This window comes from Podarcis raffonei, chromosome 6 (assembly GCF_027172205.1).
Source record: "Podarcis raffonei isolate rPodRaf1 chromosome 6, rPodRaf1.pri, whole genome shotgun sequence".
In the NCBI taxonomy this organism is placed as follows: Eukaryota; Metazoa; Chordata; class Lepidosauria; order Squamata; family Lacertidae; genus Podarcis; species Podarcis raffonei.
The window spans coordinates 76,738,881-76,763,500 of NC_070607.1; the positions used below are offsets into that span (position 1 = coordinate 76,738,881).

A 24,620-nucleotide genomic window follows, 5' to 3' on the forward strand; every position below is an offset into this window, starting at 1 on the left:
AGGCTCTGCTCCCCAAAGTAGATGTGTGTCTAGAAACGCAGGGTCTTCAGTCCCATCACATGCACAACTCTTTGCACCGAGATCTTTTTAAGACTTTCATATACCATGATGGGGCCGTTGACCTCAGTGCTGCTCTTCCTACTTACATGTAATTGTATGTGGTGTAAAAAGTACTCATAAGGGGCTTCAACATATTAATTTCCCCAACACACGTTGCTCTTACAACAAGAGCCCTGACTAAATTTGATATGCAATGGTGTTCAGCCAGTTGAGAGCCAGTGTGGTGTAGTGGTTAAGAGCGGTAGTCTCGTTATCTGGGGAACCGGGTTCGCGTCTCCGCTCCTCCACATGCAGCTGCTGGGTGACCTGGGGCCAGTCACACTTCTTTGAAGTCTCTCAGCCTCACTCACCTCACAGAGTGTTTGTTGTGGGGGAGGAAGGGAAAGGAGAATGTTAGCCGCTTTGAGACTCCTTCGGGTAGTGATAAAGCAGGATATCAAATCCAAACTCTTCTTCTTGTCTTGTTGCAGGTGGAGTCACCACCTTTGTGGCCCTCTATGACTATGAATCACGAACAGAATCAGACCTTTCTTTCAAGAAAGGGGAACGCCTCCAAATCCTCAACAACACGTGAGTACCTTTTGCCCAGGTGCTGAGCTAAGGGGTGCATTTAATTTTGTAGTAAACATATTATTCCGTTGTGCTGCACAGCATCTATGCCCATGCTGGGAAATAAGAAAGGACAAATTCTTCCTTCTCCTTTCTTGCTTTCTTGTTTCCAGCTCTTTCTGTTAGATGTTAATAGGATAAGTTGGGTCAGTTTAAATGCCTGGGCTTAGAGAGCAGGGGGTACCATTTGGGGGACAAAATCCATGTTTTGATGTCCTACCGTCTGATGTTCCAAGTTGCATCCCGTGCTGATCCTAGGTTTATATTGATTTCCTCTTCTGCCCTTCAAATAAGCTTCCAGCTCGATTCCCCAGTACATGCAGGGAATCACTGGCTGTCATACAGTCACTGTAAATGAAAACTTGCACCCTCCTTTTCTTTCTTGCTTTCAGTGCTGCCCCAGAATGACTTTAGGGTTCAGCCTCCAGAAAGGACTCTCCATATAGCAGTCCTCACCGGACTGAGAGCAAAACTATGTGTTTCAGGGCATTACGTGGCTGCCCACTCTCCACATTTCCTCCTCCATTCTTTCTTTCCATACATAAACTCCGCTTCTTTGGCTGCTGCTTGTGGGAGTGGGGAGAATGCTGTGCCTAATGTGGTCGCGTGCCTTATTTAACTAAATAATACTAGGGAGGCTAGGGGAGCGGGGGAGGGGAGGTGGCAGCCACATGTCCCCTGTAACGTGTAATTAGGCCTTGACCCACTTATTCAACATCATCAAACAAGGCAGGAGGAAACAATGTGTACCACACTAAGGCACACGCGCCAAATGGGTCAAGCCTTGTGCTTTGATCAGCATGTTAAGCATGTGGAATAAGCTTGTGCTTGAGTTTCTACCGAAAGATAGAGATAAGAGGGAAGCCATGGAGGTCCAATCGGTCAACAGCAAAGCCTGTTTGGGGTTGTAGCAGGAAGTCACAAGTCCCAACTTCCAAGGTTGGTACAATGGCTGCACCGGAATTCTCAGCTAAGATCCCACTGTGATTTCAAATGTAAAACGTCTGCTTGATTTCCTCATGTAACTCCTATGGCATTTTTGCTGTGGACTGCAACATCCTTCTGCGGCATGGAAGGAGGAGAGGGAGCATCTATGGGATGGCTTCCGGAGTGATTCTCATATGTGTGTATGCACCTACATCTTGCTGCGATGGGTCATTTATGCAGTTGGGATATTGTGAAGTGTAACTTTTCAGCGGTCCAGATTCAGCTCATAGGATACTTGGCAAACATGGCAATGAGATATTTTTACCCAGCCGGGGGGCGGGGGGGGGGATATTTCCTGGGAGCATTTAGCAGTCTAATGAAAGAAGAGAGTAAATTGTTGCATTCTGTTCTAGGTGGTGAGAGATAGTATTGTCCTACATCGTAGGATCATTGTGGAGGGAAACGGGATGAAGACAATAGAGCACTTAGCACATTAAAAGCACATTGTAAACAATTAGTGATATTATTGCCATATGACTGGGCAGATGGAAGTGGCCTCTTCATAGCAGATGTTGGGCCCTCCCCCTGCTTCCTTTCAGCAAACACATTTTCCACTCATTGCTCTGCTGTCTAAATATTGCTTCTGCCCTATGGGCTGTCTGGGCTTCTCTGGCCTTCTGGAGTCCTCCCACTCCTGCCTTAAAGTTTCCCAGAACAATGGGAGACCTTTAGAAAAGGTTGTGATTAGTTCATTTTATTTTATTCCTTTTAAAGGTATGTTTATTTAAACTGCTGCCCTTTCCTGTAGCAGGCAATGGGTGGCTTGGTGCAAGATGCTGGGGACAAACAGTATGTGGGAGATGGTTCATCATCATAAACTACTTGTGAACTTTCCTGTGGAACCCATTAAGAGACATAGGTCTGGACCTTTTGGGTTGTTCCAATGCAGCAGTTTTCATATGGAGAGGAGTAAAGGTAAAGGGACCCCTGACAGTAAGTCCAGTCGTGACCGACTCTGGGGTTGCAGAGCTCATCTCGCTTTATTGGCTGAGGGAGCCAGCGTACAGCTTCCGGGTCATGTGGCCAGCATGACTAAGCCGCTTCTGGCGAACCAGAGCAGCACACGGAAACGCCGTTTACCTTCCCGCTGGAGCGGGACCTATTTATCTACTTGCACTTTGACATGCTTTCGAACTGCTAGGTTGGCAGGAGCAGGGACCGAACAACGGGGGTTCACCCCATCATGGGGATTCGAACCGCCAACCTTCTGATCAGCAAGTCCTAGCCAACCTAAAGCTACAAGTCATTTTGACACCTGTAGTTATCCCCTCAATTAAAGAGATGACTGGAGTCTTCTAGAGTGAGCAGAATTGAGTTCCTGCACTCTTCAAATCATAACTTGAAATGTTTGTGGCTTGGCGAATGGAATGTTGCAAGTTCACTGTTTCACATTCAGTGGAAAAACCCGTCTTGAGGACTGGAAGCTGTTCGTTGTCCTGTTACTATCACAGAATCACTGGGAAAGGTGGCAGCTGGAAATGTTCTACATTGATTCCCATCTCCATTTGTGCACCAAGAAACCTCTGTGTATTCAGAGAAACTTGAGGTGGTTAGTTTATGCAGCGCACTGGATAGTTTTCTACCTCAATATATGTTCTTACTGGGTAACCACTGATAAGCTTTTTAGGAACACCAGAGTTCCTAGGAATACATTTTGAACACCACATTATTATGGCTATTAGCACTTGTGTATGCATCTTTCCCATTTTGAAAAGCATCTCAAAACTGCATTTCTTTTAATCTAAGCCCTGTCTCTTTCTCTCTTATATCCTGCTCCTCATGCTTTCATTTAGGAGAAAGGTGGATGTCAGGTGTGTATCTTCTATTTGATTGGCATAAGCTATAAAAGCTAACCTGATCTTTGATGTCTAAACTATGGGGGAAAGGATTGGGTGGGTTGCACTTTGGGGCTGGGAGGGAGAGCAATGTTATGCATTAAGTTTAAAGTCCTTATGGTTCTTCTCAGGAGTTTTAACATTGGTTTTGAGCATTTTTACTTTTGTAACCAAGCAGATGATATATTCTAGAAGTGTTGTTTCAACTGAATTTTAGATTTTGGAGTGTTATGTATGCGTTATTATTTTTTGTTTCCAACTGGAATGTGGGGAGCGGAGGTGTCTGAGTTGGATAAATTCTTAGTCATGGTGATCAACCTTCTAACAGGAGAAAAATCAGAGTTCTGGGCAACATAAACAGGCGCATTATTAAGTACCTTTGTATGAGTTGTCCAGTAGCTCAGGGGTTTCCAGACTGCGGTCTGTGCACTACCAGCAGTTCATGAGCTCCATTCAGGGGGTTTGTTACATGTCCACATTACATATTGATTTTGATTTTTGATTGTGTTTTGACTGCCTCTTTTATTATATTGCATTTTACTTTGGAATAAATACGATAAAATACAATATAAGAAATAAAAGAAGCAGTAAAAAGACAATTAAAAATCATACGGCATGTTGCACAGCAGATGACAATTGCTTCAACAGGCAAACCAAACAGTTAAGTGGTTCTACCAGACCATCAGCAATTTTCCATTCATAGGGGGAAATGGGACCCACTAGTAGTACCATATGCCTTACTTGAGTAAAGTTTGCATATGCTTTAATAAGAACTGAGTATATAAAGCTGGCTCTGCCTCCTCTGAAGAACATTAAAATCATGTAGGTATATCCCAGACTTCTTATTGTTCTGCTTGTAACCATGTGGGTAGACATTCTTCCTGTGAGGGACAAATGCAACTTGGGAAGGAGACGAGTAGATGTCACTCCAGTTGAATGTACAATAAACCATGGAGGAATTGGAACAGGAGTGGGACTCCTGTGGCCCCCTAGATGTCCAAATAACTCAGATTCAGATGACTTTGAGAAAAATAATGGTGCACTATGGACTATTGGTTGAATTGTGGTGTTACAGGGAAGGAACTGCCTGTGTTGTCAACTGAACTGGCTGTATCCAGCAAAGATTATGAGTGTGAAAGCACCATTCATTTAAGCTTATTATTCCAGCTCTTATATGATTTCATTTATCTCTTCTCCCATTCATTACTTACTTACCTAGGGCTATAATCCTACACATACCTAGTCTGTTTAAATCAACTGTAATGGGATATAGGCAGATAAGTCTGCAAGTTTTTTTTTCTCTCTCTATCTCATGGGGAAATGAAGGTGACAAAGGGTGAATTCCTCTTTCTGTTCTGCACATCTGCTGTTGAGATTCTTTTCACTGACCCAACTTCATGTTACTAGCCTCTGAATGCAATGTGCATTCTTGAAGTTCATGACAGAAGGTGAGAAAATGCTGCAGCAGAAGGATTTTATATTTGGTCTAAACACATTTACCCATGCAGGGGTAGCCAGCAAGCATTATATACCTGTTGAACCTTAAGACCTAGAAATTAAACAGTTGCTTTTCCTGAGACCTTGCTGTTTGGCCCGGCCAAAATATATGCTCTGCACAAGTCAAGTGGTTCTGACTTCTCCCTTGTTTTCCTCTACAACATTTCTTAAGTTCTAAGACAAGTAGTTTTCTTTATATATATATATCTCTTTCAATATTAATGTTTTAATAATCTATTTGTGGCTTTTAAAACAATCCTGTGATAGTGCAAAGGAAATGGAGCTCTGCATGATATTCTTCTTATTTGGAGCCCTGACCTGAGGACTTTTATTTGGACCAGGTCAGAGTGTTGGAACTTATTTTCATTGTCAAGGGCTTAGGCCTTGAACATATGAAGTAGCAAAAATTGTTTGAGTGTGTGCAGAGTTTTAGAAAATGTCTTCTTGTTACCACCGAGCAACCACCACTAGCCTCTACATTTCAGGGATACATCAGACAGTATAGACAGTATGGTGATTCAATGAACTCCTGCAGCTTATGAATGGAAGTATCCCAATAGATGTTCTCCATGTTATGGTGGCTTAAAGCCACTCCTACTGTTTTGGCACAGTGGTCAGAAGTGGTTCAGCTTGTGCATGTGGGGCATCAGTCGTTTCATTCAGATTGCAAGAATAGAACTTCCAGATGGCAGCTTTTAAAGCACCATTTAGGCTGGCAGAGTGAGAGAGACGGATCTGTCCACCAAGACCTGCCAAAAGGAGTTGCACGAAAGCACATTAGTGCTGTTGCCTAACTCTCCCTATCACAAAAATGAGTCTTCCACTGGATAGCATCTGGGTGGACTGTGAACTGTGTTAAAAAGAGGAGTGCCACTTGGTATGGCCAAATTATCATGATGTCTTGGCCAGCTCTGCCAAAATGGCAACCGCTTGCCTGCCCATTGTTGTAGAACTATCCTTGAACAGGTTTGCTTCCTTGAACTTCTCACTATAAAAAACGTAAGTATTGCTGATATCCAAACTTGAATTCTGCAGGTAAGTATTTATAACGTAAATATTTTCCTTATTTTTTAAACAGCAGAAACAAAAATAGACATTTTTGAATACTGAAAGCTCTGGTCTTTGGCTATTTGGCATACTTTCCAGGTACAAAGCAAGTGTGCATTCTTTCGCTTCAAATGAACTAAATACAATATTGTGAACGCTGGCAGCTTCACAACTGCCTCTGGTATAAATAATGCAGAGAACAGAATGGCCCTCATAGGAAGATGAGGTGGTTTTTTAAAAGGCTTTGTACTGAAGCATGTAGAGGAGAAATGAGTCTCAAGCTATGTATTTCACAATATCCAATATCGCTTCACTGTTGGAGTTTAGGATAAGAGCGTGTTTCTCACAGAGATACTGTAGCAGTAATGAACTGCAATCTTTTGAATAGCTAAGGTGCCTGGCCTTCTGCCTAGCAACATGTTGCGAGGGGAGGAAGTTTCTGAGAGATACACACTGCATTTGGCAGGTTGTGCTGACCCAGCCATATAATTCCATAGCTGTGGCTGTAGTTGCCCGCCCCACCTGAGTCAGAGGTATGCAGAGGAGAAGAAGCCATTTTTGAATGCCTTTAGTAGAAGTGGATAGTTTACTTGAAAGATAGATGAACATAGATAATCGCTTAGTACCATACAAGATAGATTCAGAAGTTCTAATCGTTCTAATTTGTTGCTTATGTCTTTCGAAAGAAAGCAGCCTCATGCAGTGCCTTGACCTAGCAGCTTGGCTCTGGAAAAAAGTTTTATCTTAATAAACATTCTGTTTTAAAATTCATTGAGGTTTCCCAAGCAATGGATTTGCAGTGAGTGGGTTAAATTGGCCCAGACAGAAGTTGACTCTGGGTTTCCCCATTCATTCCAATGGAGAGGTCTATCTGTAGCCCTCTCATAGGAGCTGGCATGTCCTTCCTCTGAAGTGGATGGGGAAGCACATATACCCTGGGGAACTTCTGAACCTCTCTAAGCAGTCACCAGATTGGGAGTGGTTATTAGTATTCCGACACCCAAAGATGAGAAGATAGCATGATCTCCCTACTTACAATGGATTTTCCTGGCATGTGCTTGCTCAAGCTGTACTTCCCTGTGACATTATTCAGGATGGGGAACTTGGGGCTTTCCTTCTACTTGGATTTTTCCTTTTGCAGCTTCCTCTTCCTCATTTGTACCTCACTATCTTCCTTCTGTTTTACACAGTTTAAGAAACAGAGCCTGGGTGAGGAGTACCTGTTATTTTAGAAGTGGTAGCTCTTGCATCACTGCATAGGAGCCTTTAGATGCTTTCTGCCTGTGCACTATGTGAAAATAGTGCCATATTAACAGCTAGCCAGGCATACCTCGGATGACTTTAGCCTGCAGATCTAGTATAATACATTGTCCCTCTGCCAAGGCCAGCCAGATATTAGTTCCACACACCTGATATTCTGCTATGCACCTAGGAATGTTTGTATTCATGAGTAGCCCCAAACATGCCCAGAACTCACTGTGTTTGGACTTCATTAGCCTGCGTGGCTCTATAAACCTAGTTGTGGGGGTTATGGTAGAGCTGCCATACGTCTCGAATTTCCCAGACATAGATGGGATTCGACTGTTGAAAATTGCATCCAAGAGAAATTTTCTGAGGAATGTCTGGGGAAACCCGGATTTTCACTTTTTGAAATATGGCAACCCTAGGTTATGGCCATACATCCAATGTTTGTATTTTTAACTGGGACACTTCAGGGATAGAATGGGTCTAAATGCACATTCTTTACACTTCACCCTATTTGCTGTTACTGTACTTTTGGGGGGAGGTGGTGGTGAGGGGAGAATCTGCTTAAGAGTTGCACTGCTTGCAGAAGCCACCTTCCCTTCAAGAACTGCAGGGCAGTCTCATAAGCCATCAAGTCAACCCCCTCCTTTATGCAGGGGTGGACAGAGCAGTATTAGCCAACTTTGTGCCCTTTGCCCATGAGTCCTGGCTGGGGCTGATGGAAGTTGTAGCCAAAAACATCTGGAGGACCCTAGCTTGGCGAAGGCTACCTTAGAGCACCTTCAGCAGACAGTTGACAGGCTCTGCCTGAACACCTCCAGCGTGGGAGAGCCCACCGACCCCTTGGGTAATTAGTACCCTTGCCAAACTGCTCTTCCTTTCCCTTTACTTTTCAGTCAAATTCTACCCCTCTCTAACTTAAGCCCACTGGATCTACTCCTGCCCTCTGAAGCAACAGAGAACAAGCCTCTGCTCTCTTCTTTGTGATAGCCCTTCATGTACAGTGCTATCATGTTACTAGCCTCCAGGAACAATAAATAGACTGAACCTGGCAAACTTCAGTTGGCAGAGCATTCTTTAGGAAAGGCACCACTCAGAGAAAGCTCTGCCCTTGGGAGTGTTGAGGAATCCAAGGTGGAGTCGCCAGTGATGAGGAGAGAGTTTTTGCACTGAAAGGGTTTGCTTTGTAGCCTTGTAAACCCCCCACTCCTTCCACACTTATTTACTCTTCCTCCAGTCAGCTCAGGGCAATGTGGCATATCTTCCTATTTTTATCTTACCCCTTTTATCCTCCCAACAACTCTGTATGCTTTGGCCACTTCAAACCATTTATTTAAGTGGTGTACAGTAAAATCGATCCCAAGTAAGGATTCCCAAGCTGCGAAGACAGGGGTTGAGGCAGCCTCTTGTATTGTAAAGGTAGGTTAAGCTGAGAGGAAGAGAGAGAGACCAGCTTGTTGAGAGCCACCCGGTTTTCATAGGAGCTGAACAGAGCTTTGAACCCAAGTCTTGCCAGGCTCCAAACCAGGAAGATTTATCCTTCACAATTTGTGTCTCTGCTTAGTTATTCACTTGTCTGGAAGGTTGTTCTGAAAAGTTTATAATCTTCAGAAGGTCTCTCTCAGGACTGCCTTGGAAGAAATTGCAGGGGTTAAGAACGAAAAGCTCAGTTTTCCCTTGTGGTCGCAGCAAATTAAACAGGGACAGCAAAATATCACAGAAGGAGAGAAAGGGAGCACCACTCATTTCTAATATTCAGACTGCCTTTTGCAGCCTCTTTCTCGAGTGAATAACATTCCTACTGTTCTCTGGCATTCTTCCCACTTCTGCCCCAATTACAATAATTCTCTTGGGTAACAGCCATGTGTGTGGGGGGGGGGGATATCTTGGAGCCCTTTTTAACGGGCTGGCACACTGTCTTATTTTGCCTGTCATTCCAAACCAAGTATTCCTTCCCATAGGAATGGATCCAGTTTCAGTGTGCTGGCACTATAAGGCCGAAAACAGTAACTGAAGCATGGTCACTATTAATAAATCAGTTTGTTAACAGCAAATAAAATTTGGACAAGTTACATAAGCAATATCAACATAAGGCTCCCCCCCCCATTTACATAATGGTCTGCATTCTGGGCAATAGCTAGGTAATCTATTGTGAGAAAATATTTAATAATTAGGAATAAGGAGTTTCCCCCTCCAACCCTTCAGGTAGCAGAGAGATAGGGAACCTTAAGGCCAAAATGCAATCCCCAGGCTTATCTGTCTGAGCCTCCCCAGGACACAAACCCTCATCGGCCACACCAGCTTTGCCCAGGCCATCTTTCACCATTCCTACTGTGCATGATCATTGAGTGTTTCTGCCTGGCTAGAATGTGTCCTTGGTTTCTGATAATTTATTTATTTTTTAGGGGGGGGGGAATGTTGTCACTTCCCCCATTTAGTATAAATCTGCACCAGGGATTAGCTTCTGCTCAGTTCATGTTGGGACTGCAGGTGTCAGGTGTGCTGATGGAACATGCCTGAGGTTTAGAAGACCCCTCCGTCTAAAAGCCTGCTATCAACCCATGCTCCCAACGTAGGTTTATCGTATGCAGGATTTACCAACCCAAACAAACATTTGGGCGTTGATGTAACCTTGAATACATCGTTTTATATAACTTCTCCATGGTGAGGTATCTTCCTGATACACAGATTACATACTGTACTTCTATCCGTAGTACTGTGAATCTCCCATCAAACAACCTGCTGAACTGAGACATTAAGTTGGTGGGCACCCACTGTGTAGGCAGCATTTTAAATATCTCCCCTTGTTGGTTACTTCTGTGTACACCACTCTGTGGTACATGATTCTGCAGGGAATCATTTAAAACAGCATTGATGTGGATTGATCCTTGCAGTTCTCTGCGGCATGCACATCTGGCTTTACCAACTCATTTGCACATGTGGGCGGGGCAGGGTGTTTGCATGAAAAAGATGGCTTTTAGTGCCAGAGGCAGAAAAACCAAATGATAGCCCCATATATAAAACACAAACAGTGTTTTATAGTGTTGAAAACAAAAATCTGCCCTTTTCCCCTTGTGGGGTATCCAAGCGCCCATACAGAGATAATAAACGCTAAACTATTTGCTACACTTTAATCTGTCACCTGCTGCCTTATTGCTTAAGGTTGGCGTCATCATGTGAACCAATTTTGTTTTCTGTGATGGGGCAATTTTATGTTTTTGCAGAGGACAGGAACTATTTCACACATCCTCCCCCTATGATAATGAAGTGGTGATGTCACCTGTGCATGTTGCAATGGGTATTGTTGTCCCATTTCCTCATGGTAGCTGTGTTGGCCAGGCTGGTGCCATGATTTCACCAGTCTGATTTTCAATTGCATTAATCCAATATATAGGTGTGTGGGGGGGGGAATAGGTTCCTTTATAATTTCCAATCTGCCTGAGTTTCTGGTTGACCGTCCCTGCAGACACAGACACTGGAATCTAGAAATTTGTTCCTATTCAACTAGGTAAACATTAGCACTGTGTCAAGGATCCTGCACCAGTACAATTCCATGTGCCCCTGAGTATGGATGATGCCAGGCAAACTCATGCCAGTTGCATATCATGTTGCAGATACAAATAACCTGGAGTGAACTGCAGATGGCCATTAAAGTGTGATAAAACAGCTAGCATAAAAATTGTCTTTGCCACCACTTGGCTCCCCCAAACTAATTTTTCTGGAGTTGTCCACTAGACCTTGAGAAAGCTGCTGCCAGTTGCTGGCTGCTAGATAGGTCAGTGGTCCGACTCAGTGTCATATGATGTGTCCAAGTTTCAGACGTTGCTCACTTTGGGGAGCTTCCTTCATGCTTCTTAAAAGCCTGTGAGAGAATGTGAGAAACAGCATTTGATTGTCTTTTGATGGCGATGCATAATGTGTCTTGTTTTCGAGGTTATATATAATCCTTCCTATACCTTCCCAGGACGTGGGGAAGATTTTTCCTTTTGTTTAGAAAGTTACCGTATTTTTTTGCTCTATAAGACTCACTTTTTCCCTCCTAAAAAGTAAGGGGAAATGTGTATGCGTCTTATGGAGCGAATGCAGGCTGCGCAGCTATCCCAGAAGCCAGAACAGCAAGAGGGATCGCTGCTTTCACTGCGCAGCGATCCCTCTTGCTGTTCTGGCTTCTGGGATTCAGAATATTTTTTTTCTTGTTTTCCTCCTCCAAAAACTAGGTGCGCCTTATGGTCTGGTGTGTCTTATAGAGCGAAAAATACGGTAACTCCGTGACAGGGGAGTCAGTAAAATCTAGAAACCCATGGAGGAAGAAACATTAGGTTGGCACTTGACTGGAGAGTACAGTCCCCCCCCCCCCCCGTTCCCAGGCATTTTGGAGAGTTAGACCAACTATTTCCCACCCGCTGCCTCCTTGCCAGTGGCAGTCTCTGTGTGATTCTGCAAGATAAAGACATTCCAAGCCACCTGGACATTCCACGAGTGCTTTGGGGCTTAGTCATTTTAGCACAGAAAAGAAGAATGCAGGCCTGGGGATTGGGATGGGGGGGGAGTAGTCCTGCCTGCATTCTTCACCCTCTGACCTGCTTTGCCCCAGGATATATTGCATTTACAGTGCTATGTCCTGTGTGGGATGCAGATACTCAGATTTCTTACCTGACACTACTGGCCCAGAACATATTTGGTGTATTAAATTCCTGTGTGGGTATTGCACTTATTCTGCTTTCCTAAATCCACAACAAACCATTCAGAATTCAACACTTCTGCAGTTTGGCATGACTTAGTTTCTTCTAGGAGAGACAGCAGCTTTACATAATTTGGTAGAGTGATGGAGTGTGGCTTTGAACATCCTCTCAATCAAGTCTTGCTAGCTACAATTTCTGTAAGAGCCTGAGCTCGCTGCTTCTGAAGTCACTGGGTTGTAGCCATTGCTCAGAACAGATATGACTTACTTAGGTCCATTGATTTCTATACTTGCTTACTGCAAGTATAATGTAGTTGGATAAAACCCAGCATGGTATGAACATGTGTCCCAGCGAATCCTAGGCTGCAAGTAGAATTGCAAAGTAAGATACTGGTACTTTTCCTTACAGCTTGTTTTACTCAGTTCTGATCTCTTCTACATCCTTCTCCAATAAGCAGTTGGTTAATAGACATAATGGCCCCAATCTTACAACCATGGTTTAAAAAATTGGAGCAGGCTGTAGAATTGTGCATTGATTCCACCCTTTCTTGCCAGCACATACCTTAATGTTAGTTAATGTTGGTGTTGATATTTTAGGTAGGAGGGGTGCAGTTTGCCTGTGGTGAGGGGAGCGCAGGAGATCACAACTGGCTTCTGATCTCCAAACTGTTAAGAGAGTGGCCCATTTTGCCTGTGCTAAACTCATGGGCATAGCCAGGATTTATGTTGGGTGGGAAGGGGGAAGCAGAATCAATGTTGGGGGGGGGCAGAACCAAGCTATCTGCAACACAATTGGTTAGTTAGTTAAGTATTTTTATTTATTTATTTGATTGGGGAGCAGCTGCCTCCCCCCCCCATCACCCTCCCCTTGGCTATGCCCATGACTAAAGCTATTGAGAGCGACTAAAGCTAAGTTTGTTAAATGTGTGTTTCACATTTCTTTGCCTTTACATTTCTGCTTAATGGAGGAGTTCTGTGCAACTCAGAAGATTGCATAATCCCCAGGCTACATTGCCTTACCTATTCTGCATAGTTTAGCTTATCCAACCAAGTAGCATTTTGTCTACCGACTTCAGATGCAGCATGTTTGTGTCCTTTTCTAGGATATAGTTTCTCCTTCATTTCTTATTCTCTCCCACCACCACCCCTGGGCTGCATGTATGTACTCTAATGTTATGTTCCTAGTATTGCTTTTATGCTCTTGTGCGTTTTTTAAAAAAACTTTTGCTTTTGAGCTGTGTGTTCCCTTTTTATTATCACAATTTTTCTTTTTTTGTTTTGTTTTGTTTTTGTGTGCCTATTTCCTCCCCATTCCCAACCCTGCTTTCTTGGACTTCCAATGCTTCATACAGCAGCCAGATTTGGTTCAGATTCAAATGGCTCCAAAGGTATTTTCAATGGGTACTTGACATGCCTTTTTAAGTAAGGAAATTCCTTATTTAAAAGGATCTTGTGTTATTTGTCATTTAACCAAACTAATAAGGTGCCAGCTGTGGAATCTCAGATAATGACACAGTTCAGTTGCTATGGAGACCACCTTATTTGCTTGAGTTATCCTCATTACCGGCACTCCAGTCATGGGTTGAAGAGCTCGCTGCAAAGAAATCCTGCATTGTTTGATTGGAATATATCACATAAATCATGCAAAACTGTTTTTGTTGGGTGAATAGGTTTTTATTTAATCAACATCCTCTTCTTTTTGTCTAAGCCAGGATGGCCAATCCATTTTCTGCAAGCTTAGGGATGGGCACTTCTGTCTATTTTGGTCTGTGTCCCTTTTTGCATGGTTTCACCTGTAATTCCATTCTGATTCATTTCCACATTAATCTGATTTTTATTTTTTATTTTTTTTTTAAATCCTCTCAATATTTATTTAAGTATGCATTTTAATACATATGTAAATGTATTTTGAAAGAATATAGATATTTAAAAGTGTATTTTGAGACATTTACATGTCCAAGAACAGTGTTGCAACTTTTGGAGAAGTGCAAAATACAACGAATAGCAAAATTCCAACCTGCAGATTGACCCCAAGTTATTTGTGCAGGAATTCACAAAGGCTGAATTCCTCAAGCATCTCTAGTGCAAATCAGATTTGGCTCCCAGCAGCCCTACCAAATTTGAATCAATGTATGCTTAAGCCACCTTGGCAGAATTTTTATTCAGAAAGGTGGGATATAAATGCCTTACATGAATAACATAAATAATAACAACATTTCATAAACTGTATGTATTTTCTGTACATGTAATGTTGCTTTCTCTTATACCTTCTGGAAAAGCAAAGGGATTACCTACTGATCAGCTTCGAGGGGAGGGACAAGATTGTTCAGGAAGTACCTTCATGTACACACACACACACACACAACTGTAGGTTACCACCAACTACTTTGTTGAGTTTCACCATCCACGAAGGGGTTGCAGAATTCTGACCCACAAGCAAACATAGAGTAGGCCACAAGTATACAGTTTGACTAGCCCTAGTCTAAGCAGTGGGGTCAAGAAGAGCTGGATTGGAATCAGCAGGGGAGTCTGGGGATGCCAGTGAGTTGGGAAGGTAATTTGACCTATTTTGTCTTCACTGATATATTCCTTTGTTTTGTGTTTTGCAGGGAAGGAGACTGGTGGCTGGCTCACTCGCTCACAACTGGCCAGAAAGGCTACATCCCCAGTAACTATGTTGCACCCTCAGACTCCATCCAGGCTGAAGAGTAATTGAAATATTTTAGATAGTTTTGATAAACAGTGCAATGCTTCTGCCAAGCCTTCTAGCTTCTAACCCCAGCCTTCTAGCCATCACGGTCAGGGGCACCCCTCATTTCCCCAGATAATTCCTGACTTTGTGTCAGTAGGATAGTTCACACATGTATTTATCCTTTAGTTGCTGTGTGGAAGAGTGGTCTCAGACTGAACACTGTATCTAGAATTCTCGTATCACTTTGGACACAATGCTCTGAGGTTGAATCAGTTCACTCATACAGCTTTAAGCCAACTTCAGTGGTCAAGAGTGGAGTAATTGAGTGATGTGTATGGCTAATTGGGCCTATAGCAACTTGCTGGCTTTTAAGATATGATTAGTCTTGCCTTCCTATTAGATGTTCAGCGCCATTTTTGAAAAACACTGGTTTTTTCTGTGGGAAAAAACACACTAGTGAATACCACAATATCTGAAAAAAATAATGTCAATGATTGTATAAATCAAATGCATCTCTCAGAGAGAGACCTAACCATTCGTGAACAGTTTACTATGTGTTTCTCACTCCCTACACCTGGCTTGGGGAACTTCTGGCCTTCAAGATGTTGTTTGACTACAACTCCCACCATCCCTCACCATTGACCATGCTGGCTGAGGATAATGGGAGCTAGAGTCCAACCACCTCTAGAGGGTGACAGGTCCCCTAGCCCTGCCCTCAGTGAACCTTTCATACCATCCAGTTCTGTTTATGATGTACAGTTCCTAATGTCCTGCATGTACCTACTGAAGCTATCTAGTTTATTTATTACTGAAGTTTGCTTTCTAACTAAGTAACTTTTGGATAGTTCACTACTGGATCTTTCCACCTTACTAGTAGGTACTAAATTTTTGAACTTCTGGGCAGTTTAGCATTTGACAGAAATGTTTATGACCGTAAAAAAAATATGAGCTTGCTCTATGGGATGTTAGCTACAAAGACTCATTCATACATGGAGGTTACCATTTGATCATTAGAGTGGAACAAGCATTTATGTATGAGTGCTATCATGACATTGGTGTGCTTCTTAGAATGGGTTCAGAATCTTCAACATTTTTGCACACCGTCCAGGAAAATTTCACAGGATTTTGAAACACCTCCCGACTTTGTGGCCTGTTTCTCCAATCCTCAGATGACATTTTGGTGAAGTGTCTGCTTGGAACAGGTTTTGTTTTTCACATTGCAGCTTTTGTGGCAAGGAGAATCTAGAAAACTGTGGTGACGAACGCCCGACTTTCCAGTGATCTAACTTAATATCTGTAGATGGAATAAAAGTCTGTAAATGAAAACTCCTTCATACAAAATGCTTTCCCCCACACTGATATCACCCCTGTGTAAGAAATAATGTGTACAAAAGGAGCTGCAAATGATCAGGCCCTTCTTAGAGAAACACTGTAGAATGAGTATTCAACACTTCTGGGGCCTGGTCTGGCCCATAGATGCCTCTCACAAGACCATGGATCAGGACAATATTTTCCTGGCATGAAAACACATTAGCTTCCTTCAGCCTTGGCGTTCACATATTTATCAGGCTTTAAGGAGTTAAGAAACTATCAGCCCTTGGCAAAATTTAGTGCATTTCAGAATGTCGTCTTTTATCCTAGGATAAGTGATTTATGTAAGAACGTAAAAAGAGCTCTGCTGGATCAGAACAAATGTCCATCTATTTTAGTATTTTTTTTGGAAGAGGCTAGTCAGATGCCTCTGGGAAACCCACAAGCAGTGTGTGGAGTGTTCCTATGCAGTGCCTTCCTCCAGAAAACTGCAAACTTATTCTCCCACAACCTGCGTTTTCCAGTTTTCCCCCAACAGTCAGTCAGCATTTTATATTGACTGTACTTAATCCTTATTTGCACATTTTTGGGTTCCCCCATTTAGTTTCTCCCCCCACCCCAATGATACGTTGCTTCTACAAACCTTCCCCCAAGCCTACCAATACCTCTGTTTGTTTGTGGGCAGTGCTATTTTGGTAACATAAGCAATGGCATTCATACTCGAACATTGGAAATAGGAATTGTAGCCTTTATACTCCATGAATTTGTCTAAAATCCGTTTTTTAAAGCCAAGTGAGTCAGTGGTTTTCATCACATCTTATGACAGTGATTTTTCACATATGGGTTATGCTTTGTTGCACTTCTTTTTTTTTTGTCTGTCCTGAACCTACTAATTAATTTCAGAGTTGCAAGGTATTCCTGGGGAGGTCATAATTATTATTATATTTTATAGAGCCCTACTTTCAAGCTCTTGACCCAAAGTATGAGGGCTTAGCACTTCAGTTCGAACATTCAGAAGAAAAGTGTGTAGTGTTGCTTCCTGTTGGTCAAAAACCCTTGGCCCAGGCACTTGCCATGTAGAAGCTGTGCGCTAATAAGAAGATTGATCCTTCAGTATTTAAAAAAGTTAACAGTGACTGGAAGAACTTGGCAAAATGGGATCTCTCCCATGCTCATGTGTATTCCACTATTGTAGGTGGTATTTTGGCAAGATAACCCGCCGAGAGTCAGAACGGTTACTACTCAATCCAGAGAATCCCCGGGGGACATTCTTGGCAAGAGAGAGTGAGACAACAAAAGGTAATGGCAATTTATTAAGAAAGTTAACATCTCTCGAAATAGCAGTTTCTATGAGAACAAGCTGGTGTTCAGAGCTCACTTTCCTTGCATCCGGGACAGTATTGGGTTTTCCATGTTCTTAAAAGACCGCTTCCTAAAATTCTGATAGCCAAAGTGCATTCTTTCTTTCTAAATTTAAATTGGGAAGTAAAGCCCAAAAGACTTACTTTAGCAGGTGTAATAATTAGGTGGCCTCAGGTGATCAATAAAGTGTGTTTCTGGGCGAGTTGCCATTCTGGGTGTGCGTCTTGACTCAGTCAGAGATGCACTAAAGGACTGCTTCCAAGTGCAGGTATTTCTGCTGCAAAGGGAGGGTGAGGAGGGGCCTGCAGACACAAGGATATGGATGGCCTTGGGCTGCTGAAACTACTTGGGGAAAGTTCAGAGTGCTAGTATGAACTTGCCCCAGCTGGGCTCTTATCTTGAGATACTTAACTATGATAATAACAAGCAATAATAATTGGTGACTAACGCTGGCAGTTCAACATTATAGCTGCCACAAATGTGCGTGGACTCACTTTTAATTATGGATTGGAAGTTTACAGCATTGGGAGTTTTCAATTCCAGAGCCCTGGAGCTTGTACAGTCTCCTGGTCCTTTTTTGTTCTGGCCCAAGGCTCTTAATATCAGGTATCTTAACCCAAGAGTGTGTGTTATTGCTATGTCCATGTTCCCCTCCTCACCCTCTCTCCTTGTATGCTATCCATAGTCTGTTCTATCAACCAAGCAGTACTCTCTGTGACTCCTGCCCTGTTCTGATTTGATTGGTGGAGAACTGGATGGGATTTAAATATCTAACGTAAACAGAGATTCTGGTCCTGTGCCTGTCCTCTTTACAAAGGAATGGTGCTGAAACTGGGTCACTGAGCTGGGAATAGCTGGGTAACCAATGGCAACAAGGAACTCTGCAGTTCCCTCCTATCCTTGCTGCCAGGGGCAGTTTGTTGTTGCGTTTATAGGAGCGGTTTAATGAAGTTTGTGCTTGGGTGTGAGTGGCATTGTAGGAACCAGTTGGTGGTAGCAACACACGCGTGCCAGAAATAAAAGCCATGCGAGCAGAGTTTAGCTGTGGACGTCCTTTGCCCTGCCCTGCCCATTTCTGTCCTATGTGACTGGCATGTCAAGACGGGCATAAGCACATGGAGGGATCAAGCATCATTGCTGTGAACAGGTCATATATATTAGAGTGAGGAGAGAGGCACTGGAGATATAGTAGGAGTGTGTGGTTACTTCAGCAGTGACAGAGTGTCTTCCAGGCACATTCTGTTCTGTTCTGTATATTGAAGTCAAGATTTCTCTGCTCTTCTCTGAAATTATCTCCGGTGCCATATATACAAAATCCCAGTGTGCGATCAGCCCAGGAAACTAACTTCTAGTTCTCGTGGATGTGAGAATAGATTTGAGAACGGGCAAGGAGTGCCTCTTCAGTTGTGTAAGCTGGAGAAAAGGCTAAATAAGATTTCCAGATGTTGGAGGAAGACCTAGGTGCTGTGCATGATCCCTAGCTCCTCTTCATGACTAGTAGAAGCATCAAAACCTAAACAAAATAAGGAAAAGCATGCTTATTTTTAATAATTCATGCAGGTTGCAGAGTTCAGCTTTTTCTCACTTCAGAATCCGGGTATCTGGTGCTGTTGCCAATTATCTCTGCATAGAAAGTTTTGCTCATGCAACCTCTGTAACCTGGTGGTTTATTATGTTGTAGATGTTTTTGCCTGGAACTAAAGTTGGGAGCTGACATACAAATAATGTGTGATGTGCGAGACACTCTGTGGCTAGCCACAGAGCAGAAGGAATGGGATGGTGGTGATTCCATTGAGGACAAAAGCAGCAGCCAATGTGGCCAGGATGTCTTTGGTACCTAGCTAGGTATTTGTCTTTCTAACAGGGATCACTCTCTAAGGAAATTCATTTGCACAACAGAAGCTCCAGTTTCTTTTTCCCCTCCCCCAACCTCTAGAGGGGGTTCCCATCTGCTCTGGAGGGGCCCCCCAACCCTCTGGAGCAGATGTTAGGAGCATACTAGAAGCCAAAGGAGAGGAAGAGTTAATACTGTAATCCTATGCTTTACTAATGGCCTTAAACTTTACAGAACATTAATATCCCATTCAGGTACTAAATAGTTCGTTCACATTATTAATTGCAGTCAATGTGTTGCGGGTAACACACAAGAAATTGAGGACTGAGCTCTTTTAAAAAGCCAGTTTCAAAAATGCTGCTGTCCTGTGTTTTGAAAACCTTTGCCCAATAATCCTAGCTTCCACAGAACTTGTGTCAGCTTTTGGGTGTTAATGCAACAGCAGTTTCCGCATATAATTGGTGCATAGCATTAGCAATACAGGAAGAAAGCACAGTTCCCTATAGATTTGCTGCCAGTACCTATTTCCCTCCCCTTGAGGTGCTGCAGCAAAGGTCTCTGAGCTTTACGTTAACCCTGCACAAATTAGCTGCTGAAGTTTGACAGGATCAGAGTGGAGGCTGAGCCAGCTGGAGGCCATAATTAGACAGACCTGGCCTTGCCAGCTGCTTTTGTTCTTCAAAGGTATCTACTCTGCATCCTGCCCCCCTCCCTTCATGAGAATTCTGCTATGAAGTTACTAACCTGCTGACGGCAGCACCGGCTCCCTTTCATGGACATGTCATGAAGACATGTGAGAGGCTTCCTTGAAAACCTGTGTGTTCAACATTTCCCCCATCCTAAAGCGCCACAAGGAAATGATGAGTAGATAAGGTTTTTAATATATTAGTTTTCCTATACTGTACTTTGTTCTCATTTTTTACAAGATGGACCATATTGCATCCGTGCTGGCTGAATCAGGGTATATGCATATGCTACATAGGAACATGCGAAGCTGCTTTTTATTGAGCCAAATGATAGGTCCATCTAGCTGAGTGCTGTCAATGTTGATAGACAACGTACTTCTAGAAACTGTTACCTTACAAGAGATGGCACCCCCGGGTTTCTCCGTCCTCCACCAGTCGCGGACTGTGGGCCGGGGGGGAGGGGTGGCATTATTAATCTGGGAAGATTGTTCTTTCAGGGCTCTACCATCGCCATCCATCCCCGGCATTGAATGTGTTGGCCTAGTGTGGGGATCCGAGGTGAGCTTGGCTGTCTGGCTGGTGTACCGGCCACTTAGCGCACCAGCAGTCACCCTGTCAGGCCTGCTGGAGGCGGTGGCCGGCTGGGCCTTGGAGTTCCCTAACCTATTGGTATTGGGGGACTTCAACATCCATGCTGATGCCATTCCCTCCTCACAGGCTCTGGACCTGGTGTCTTCCATGGCGACACTAGGGCTCTCCCAGTTTGTTTCGGGCCCCACACATCAAGCAGGCCACACGCTGGATTTGATCTTTGGCGCCGGTATAGATGTGATCATGTCTCCTTCGATGAAGGTGCCATGGTCTGATCACTACGCTCTGAAAGCCAGGATTGATTTTCCACCCCCACCCCCTGCTTAGGTGGCGAGCCAATTTGGGCTCGCCCACAGAGGCTGATGGACCCTGATAGATTCCGTCAGGCCTTGCGGGACCTTTCTACCCCTGGCGACTCATTGACTGAGCTTGTTGAGGGCTGGAATATCCAGCTCCTAGCAGCCATCGATGAGATTGCACCTAGGCGCCCTCTGCGACCCCGCAGAAACCGGGCTCCCTGGTTTACCGAGGAGCTTCAGAAAATGAAGCGGGACCTCAGACGGCTAGAGCGAGTATGGCGGGGTGCCCGTGACGGAGCCTCAAGAACATCTTATAGGGTTTCTATGAAAACCTACGAGATGGCAGTGAAGGCCGCTAAGAAGTCTTACTTCTCGGCCTCCATTGCATCCACTAGCTCTCGCCCGGCGCAATTATTTAGTATAATTAGGTCTTTAACGTCCCTTGAAGGACAGCCAAATTTAAATAACAATTTGACACACAGCTGTGAGGCATTTGCGAGCTTTTTTGCGGAGAAGGTCCTGTTGCTCCGCCATGACCTCCCTGCCAATTTGGATACAATAAGGGAACTGGAGGCCCCTCGACTGTCCTCGGGTCCAGTATTGGACCACTTTGACCAGATATCCCCAGCCGATGTGGACAGACTCCTTCAAGCTGGAAAGCCCACCACCTGTCCTCTTGACCCGTGCCCGTCTTGGCTGATTAGAGCGTGTCCAGACGAGGTGCGGGCCCCCCTGGGTGATATCATCAATTTGTCCCTTGGCACCAGGATATTCCCAGGGGAACTGAAGGAGGCAGTGGTGCATCCGCTCTTAAAGAAAACATCATTAGATCCCTTAGATGTATCCAATTACCGCCCGGTTTCGAATCTTCCATTCCTGGGTAAGGTGATTGAGAGAGCAGTTGCTGAACAGCTTGGTAGGTTTCTGGATGAAACATCGGCTCTCGATCCATTCCAGTCCGGCTTCCGCGCTGGTCATGGGACCGAGACGGCTCTGGTCGCCCTAACAGATGATCTCCGCAGGCAGCTGGATCGAGGCGGGTCGGGGCTGCTGATTCTTCTAGACCTGTCAGCAGCCTTCGACATGGTCGATCACGAACTCCTGGACGATCACGAACTCATGGTCGATCACGAACTCCTTGCCGACGTGGGGATCCAGGGCACAGTCCTTCAATGGCTGTGCTCGTTTCTCTCTGGTCGGGGACAGAGGGTGGTGCTTGGGGGGGAATTGTCATCGCGCCACTCCTTGGTGTGTGGAGTGCCTCAGGGTGCGATTCTCTCCCCGATGCTTTTTAACATCTTTATGCGCCCCCTCGCCCAGCTTGTCCGGAATTTTGGGCTGGGTTGCCATCAGTATGCCGATGACACCCAACTCTATCTGTTGATGGATGGCCATCCTGACTCGGCCCCAGACACACTGACCAGATGTCTCGAAGCTGTGGCTGGATGGTTACGTGGGAGCCGGTTGAAGTTAAATCCTTCGAAGACAGAGGTCCTCTGGCTGGGACGGAGCGATATGGGATTGAGGGGGCAACTCCCATCTCTTGCGGGGGTGCAATTAGTGCCAGCATCGTCCGTTAAGAGTTTGGGTGTAATCTTCGATACCTCCCTCTCTATGGAGGCGCAGATTACAGCTATAACAAAGGCGGCATTTTTTCATCTCCGCCAAGCTAAGCAGTTGGCTCCTTATATCTCTCGCTCTGACCTAGCCACTGTGATCCACGCGACGGTCACCTCTAGACTGGATTATTGTAACTCGCTCTACGTGGGGCTGCCCTTGAGACTGACCCAGAAACTCTAGCGGGTGCAGAATGCCGCGGCGAGACTCCTTATGGGGTCTTCGCTGCGAGATCATATTCATCCGGTACTATACCAGCTGCACTGGCTCCCGGTGGAGTACAGGATCAGGTTTAAGGTGCTGGTTTTAACCTTTAAAGCCCTATACGGCCTAGGACCCTTGTACCTACGGGACCGCCTCTCCTGGTATGTCCCACAGAGAAATTTACGGTCTTCAAATAAAAACATCCTGAAGATCCCAGGCCACAGAGAGGTTAGGCTGGCCTCAACTAGAGCCAGGGCTTTCTCGGCCGCGGCTCCAATCTGGTGGAACGCTCTGTCACAAGAGACTAGGGCCCTGCGGGACCTGACATCTTTCCGCAGGGCCTGCAAGACAGAGCTGTTCCACCAGGCCTTTGGTCAGGGCGCAGCCTGACCCCCTCCTCTGGCAATCTGCACAGAATTTTGCTTAATGGTTGCTATCAACTTGATTTTAATTTGATTTTAATTAATTTTATAATGTATGTTTTTAGAATGTTGGATTATTTTGATTGTTGTTAGCCGCCCTGAGCCCAGCTTCGGCTGGGGAGGGCGGGATATAAATAAAATTTATTATTATTATTATTATTAGAATCTCAGGCGGGTCTCTCCCAGACCTACCAGGAGATGCCAGAGAGTGCGCCTGGGACCTTTGGTTTGCAAAGAAGACATCTGAAAGCAGCCCTGTTTAGGGAAGTTTTTAATGACTGATATCTTAATGTATTTTTAATCTTTTAAATACACCAGTGTGGTGTAGTGGTTAGGCGCAGTAGACTCGTAATCTGGTGAACCAGGTTCGATTCCCCGCTCCTCCACATGCAGCTGCTGGGTGACCTTGGGCTAGTCACACTTCTTGAAGTCTCTCAGCCCCACTCACCTCACAGTGTTTGTTGTGGGGAAGGAAGGGAAAGGAGAATGTTAGCCGCTTTGAGACTCCTTCTTCTTCTTTTTCTTCTTCTTCTTCTTTTTGTTGGAAGCCGCCCAAAGTGGCTGGAGAAACCCAGCCAGATGGGCAGGGTTTAAATAATATATTATTATTATTATTATTATTATTATTATTATTATTATTATTATTCAGGGACTCTACCACTGAGCTACAGTCCTTCACTTCTTCTTTGTTCCTTGGGCATCTAAACCAGGGTTTCCCAAACCTGGGTCTCTAACTGTTTTTGGACTACAACTCCCATCATCTCTGACCACTGGTCCTGCTAGCTAGGGATGATGGGAGTTGTCATCCAAAATCAACTGGAGACCCAAGTTTGGAAAACATTGATCTGAACTTCTGCAGCATTGTCAATATTTTATTCTAACCTTTGAAATAATGAATAACACTATCCTCTTGGTAGTCAGTTCTGCTAAACAGTGGCTGCAAAGTATCTCTTAAACCCAATCCTGAGCTGTGTCCGCTTTTTCTTGGTAGGTGCCTACTGCCTCTCTGTCTCAGATTTTGACAATGCCAAGGGACTCAACGTGAAGCATTACAAGATCCGCAAGCTGGACAACGGTGGCTTCTACATCACTTCCCGCACACAGTTCAGCAGCCTTCAGCAACTGGTGGCCTATTACTCCAGTAAGTGCCATTTCGGCTTCTGATAATGCAGGATTTGTTTGCAGAATACAGAGGCTCTGTCTAAGGTACCTTGAACTAAAAAGCAAAAGTGAACATACTTGGACAGCATCTTATGGGCACCATATGTACTTACAGAGTACATATGTACTGGCTCCTTATATTGGCTCCCTGTATATTATTTCATGATAATTAAGCAGACTGATCCATCATGATCTTGAGCATCAGTGTGTCTGGCTTGTAACCAGAAGGTTGGTGGTTTGAGCCTGCCCAGGGACGGCTGTGGGCAGAATTTCCTGCATTGCAGGGGGTTGGACTAGATGACCCTGAGGAGCCTTCCAACTCTAGAGTTCTGTGATTCCATGAAATCAAAAGATTGTAATGGTATTATAGTCAAGACTGCACCACAAAGCCGCAAATCTCAGTTTGCCTGACGTCAAGCAGGATGGCAAGGCTGAACAAGGTGCACCCTTTCAAGAGGTTTCTGCTGCAGAAGAGAATAA

General features: G+C 44.4%; 1 protein-coding gene across 4 annotated transcripts in view; it reads left to right on the top strand.

Annotated features, from left to right (window-relative positions):
- The window catches only part of SRC (SRC proto-oncogene, non-receptor tyrosine kinase), an 87,616-nt gene that overhangs the window by 54,864 nt on the left and 8,132 nt on the right, over nt 1-24,620 (top strand). Inside the window, exons 4-8 of one of the 4 annotated variants that reach the window (XM_053394083.1) lie at nt 531-630; nt 3,450-3,467; nt 14,571-14,669; nt 17,160-17,263; nt 23,971-24,120. In XM_053394083.1, the coding sequence (XP_053250058.1) occupies nt 531-630; nt 3,450-3,467; nt 14,571-14,669; nt 17,160-17,263; nt 23,971-24,120 (471 nt within the window). Of the gene's footprint in view, nt 1-530; nt 631-3,449; nt 3,468-13,313; nt 13,350-14,570; nt 14,670-17,159; nt 17,264-23,970; nt 24,121-24,620 lie in introns of all 4 variants that reach the window. The other 3 variants (XM_053394082.1, XM_053394084.1, XM_053394085.1) reach the window with 3 other exon arrangements.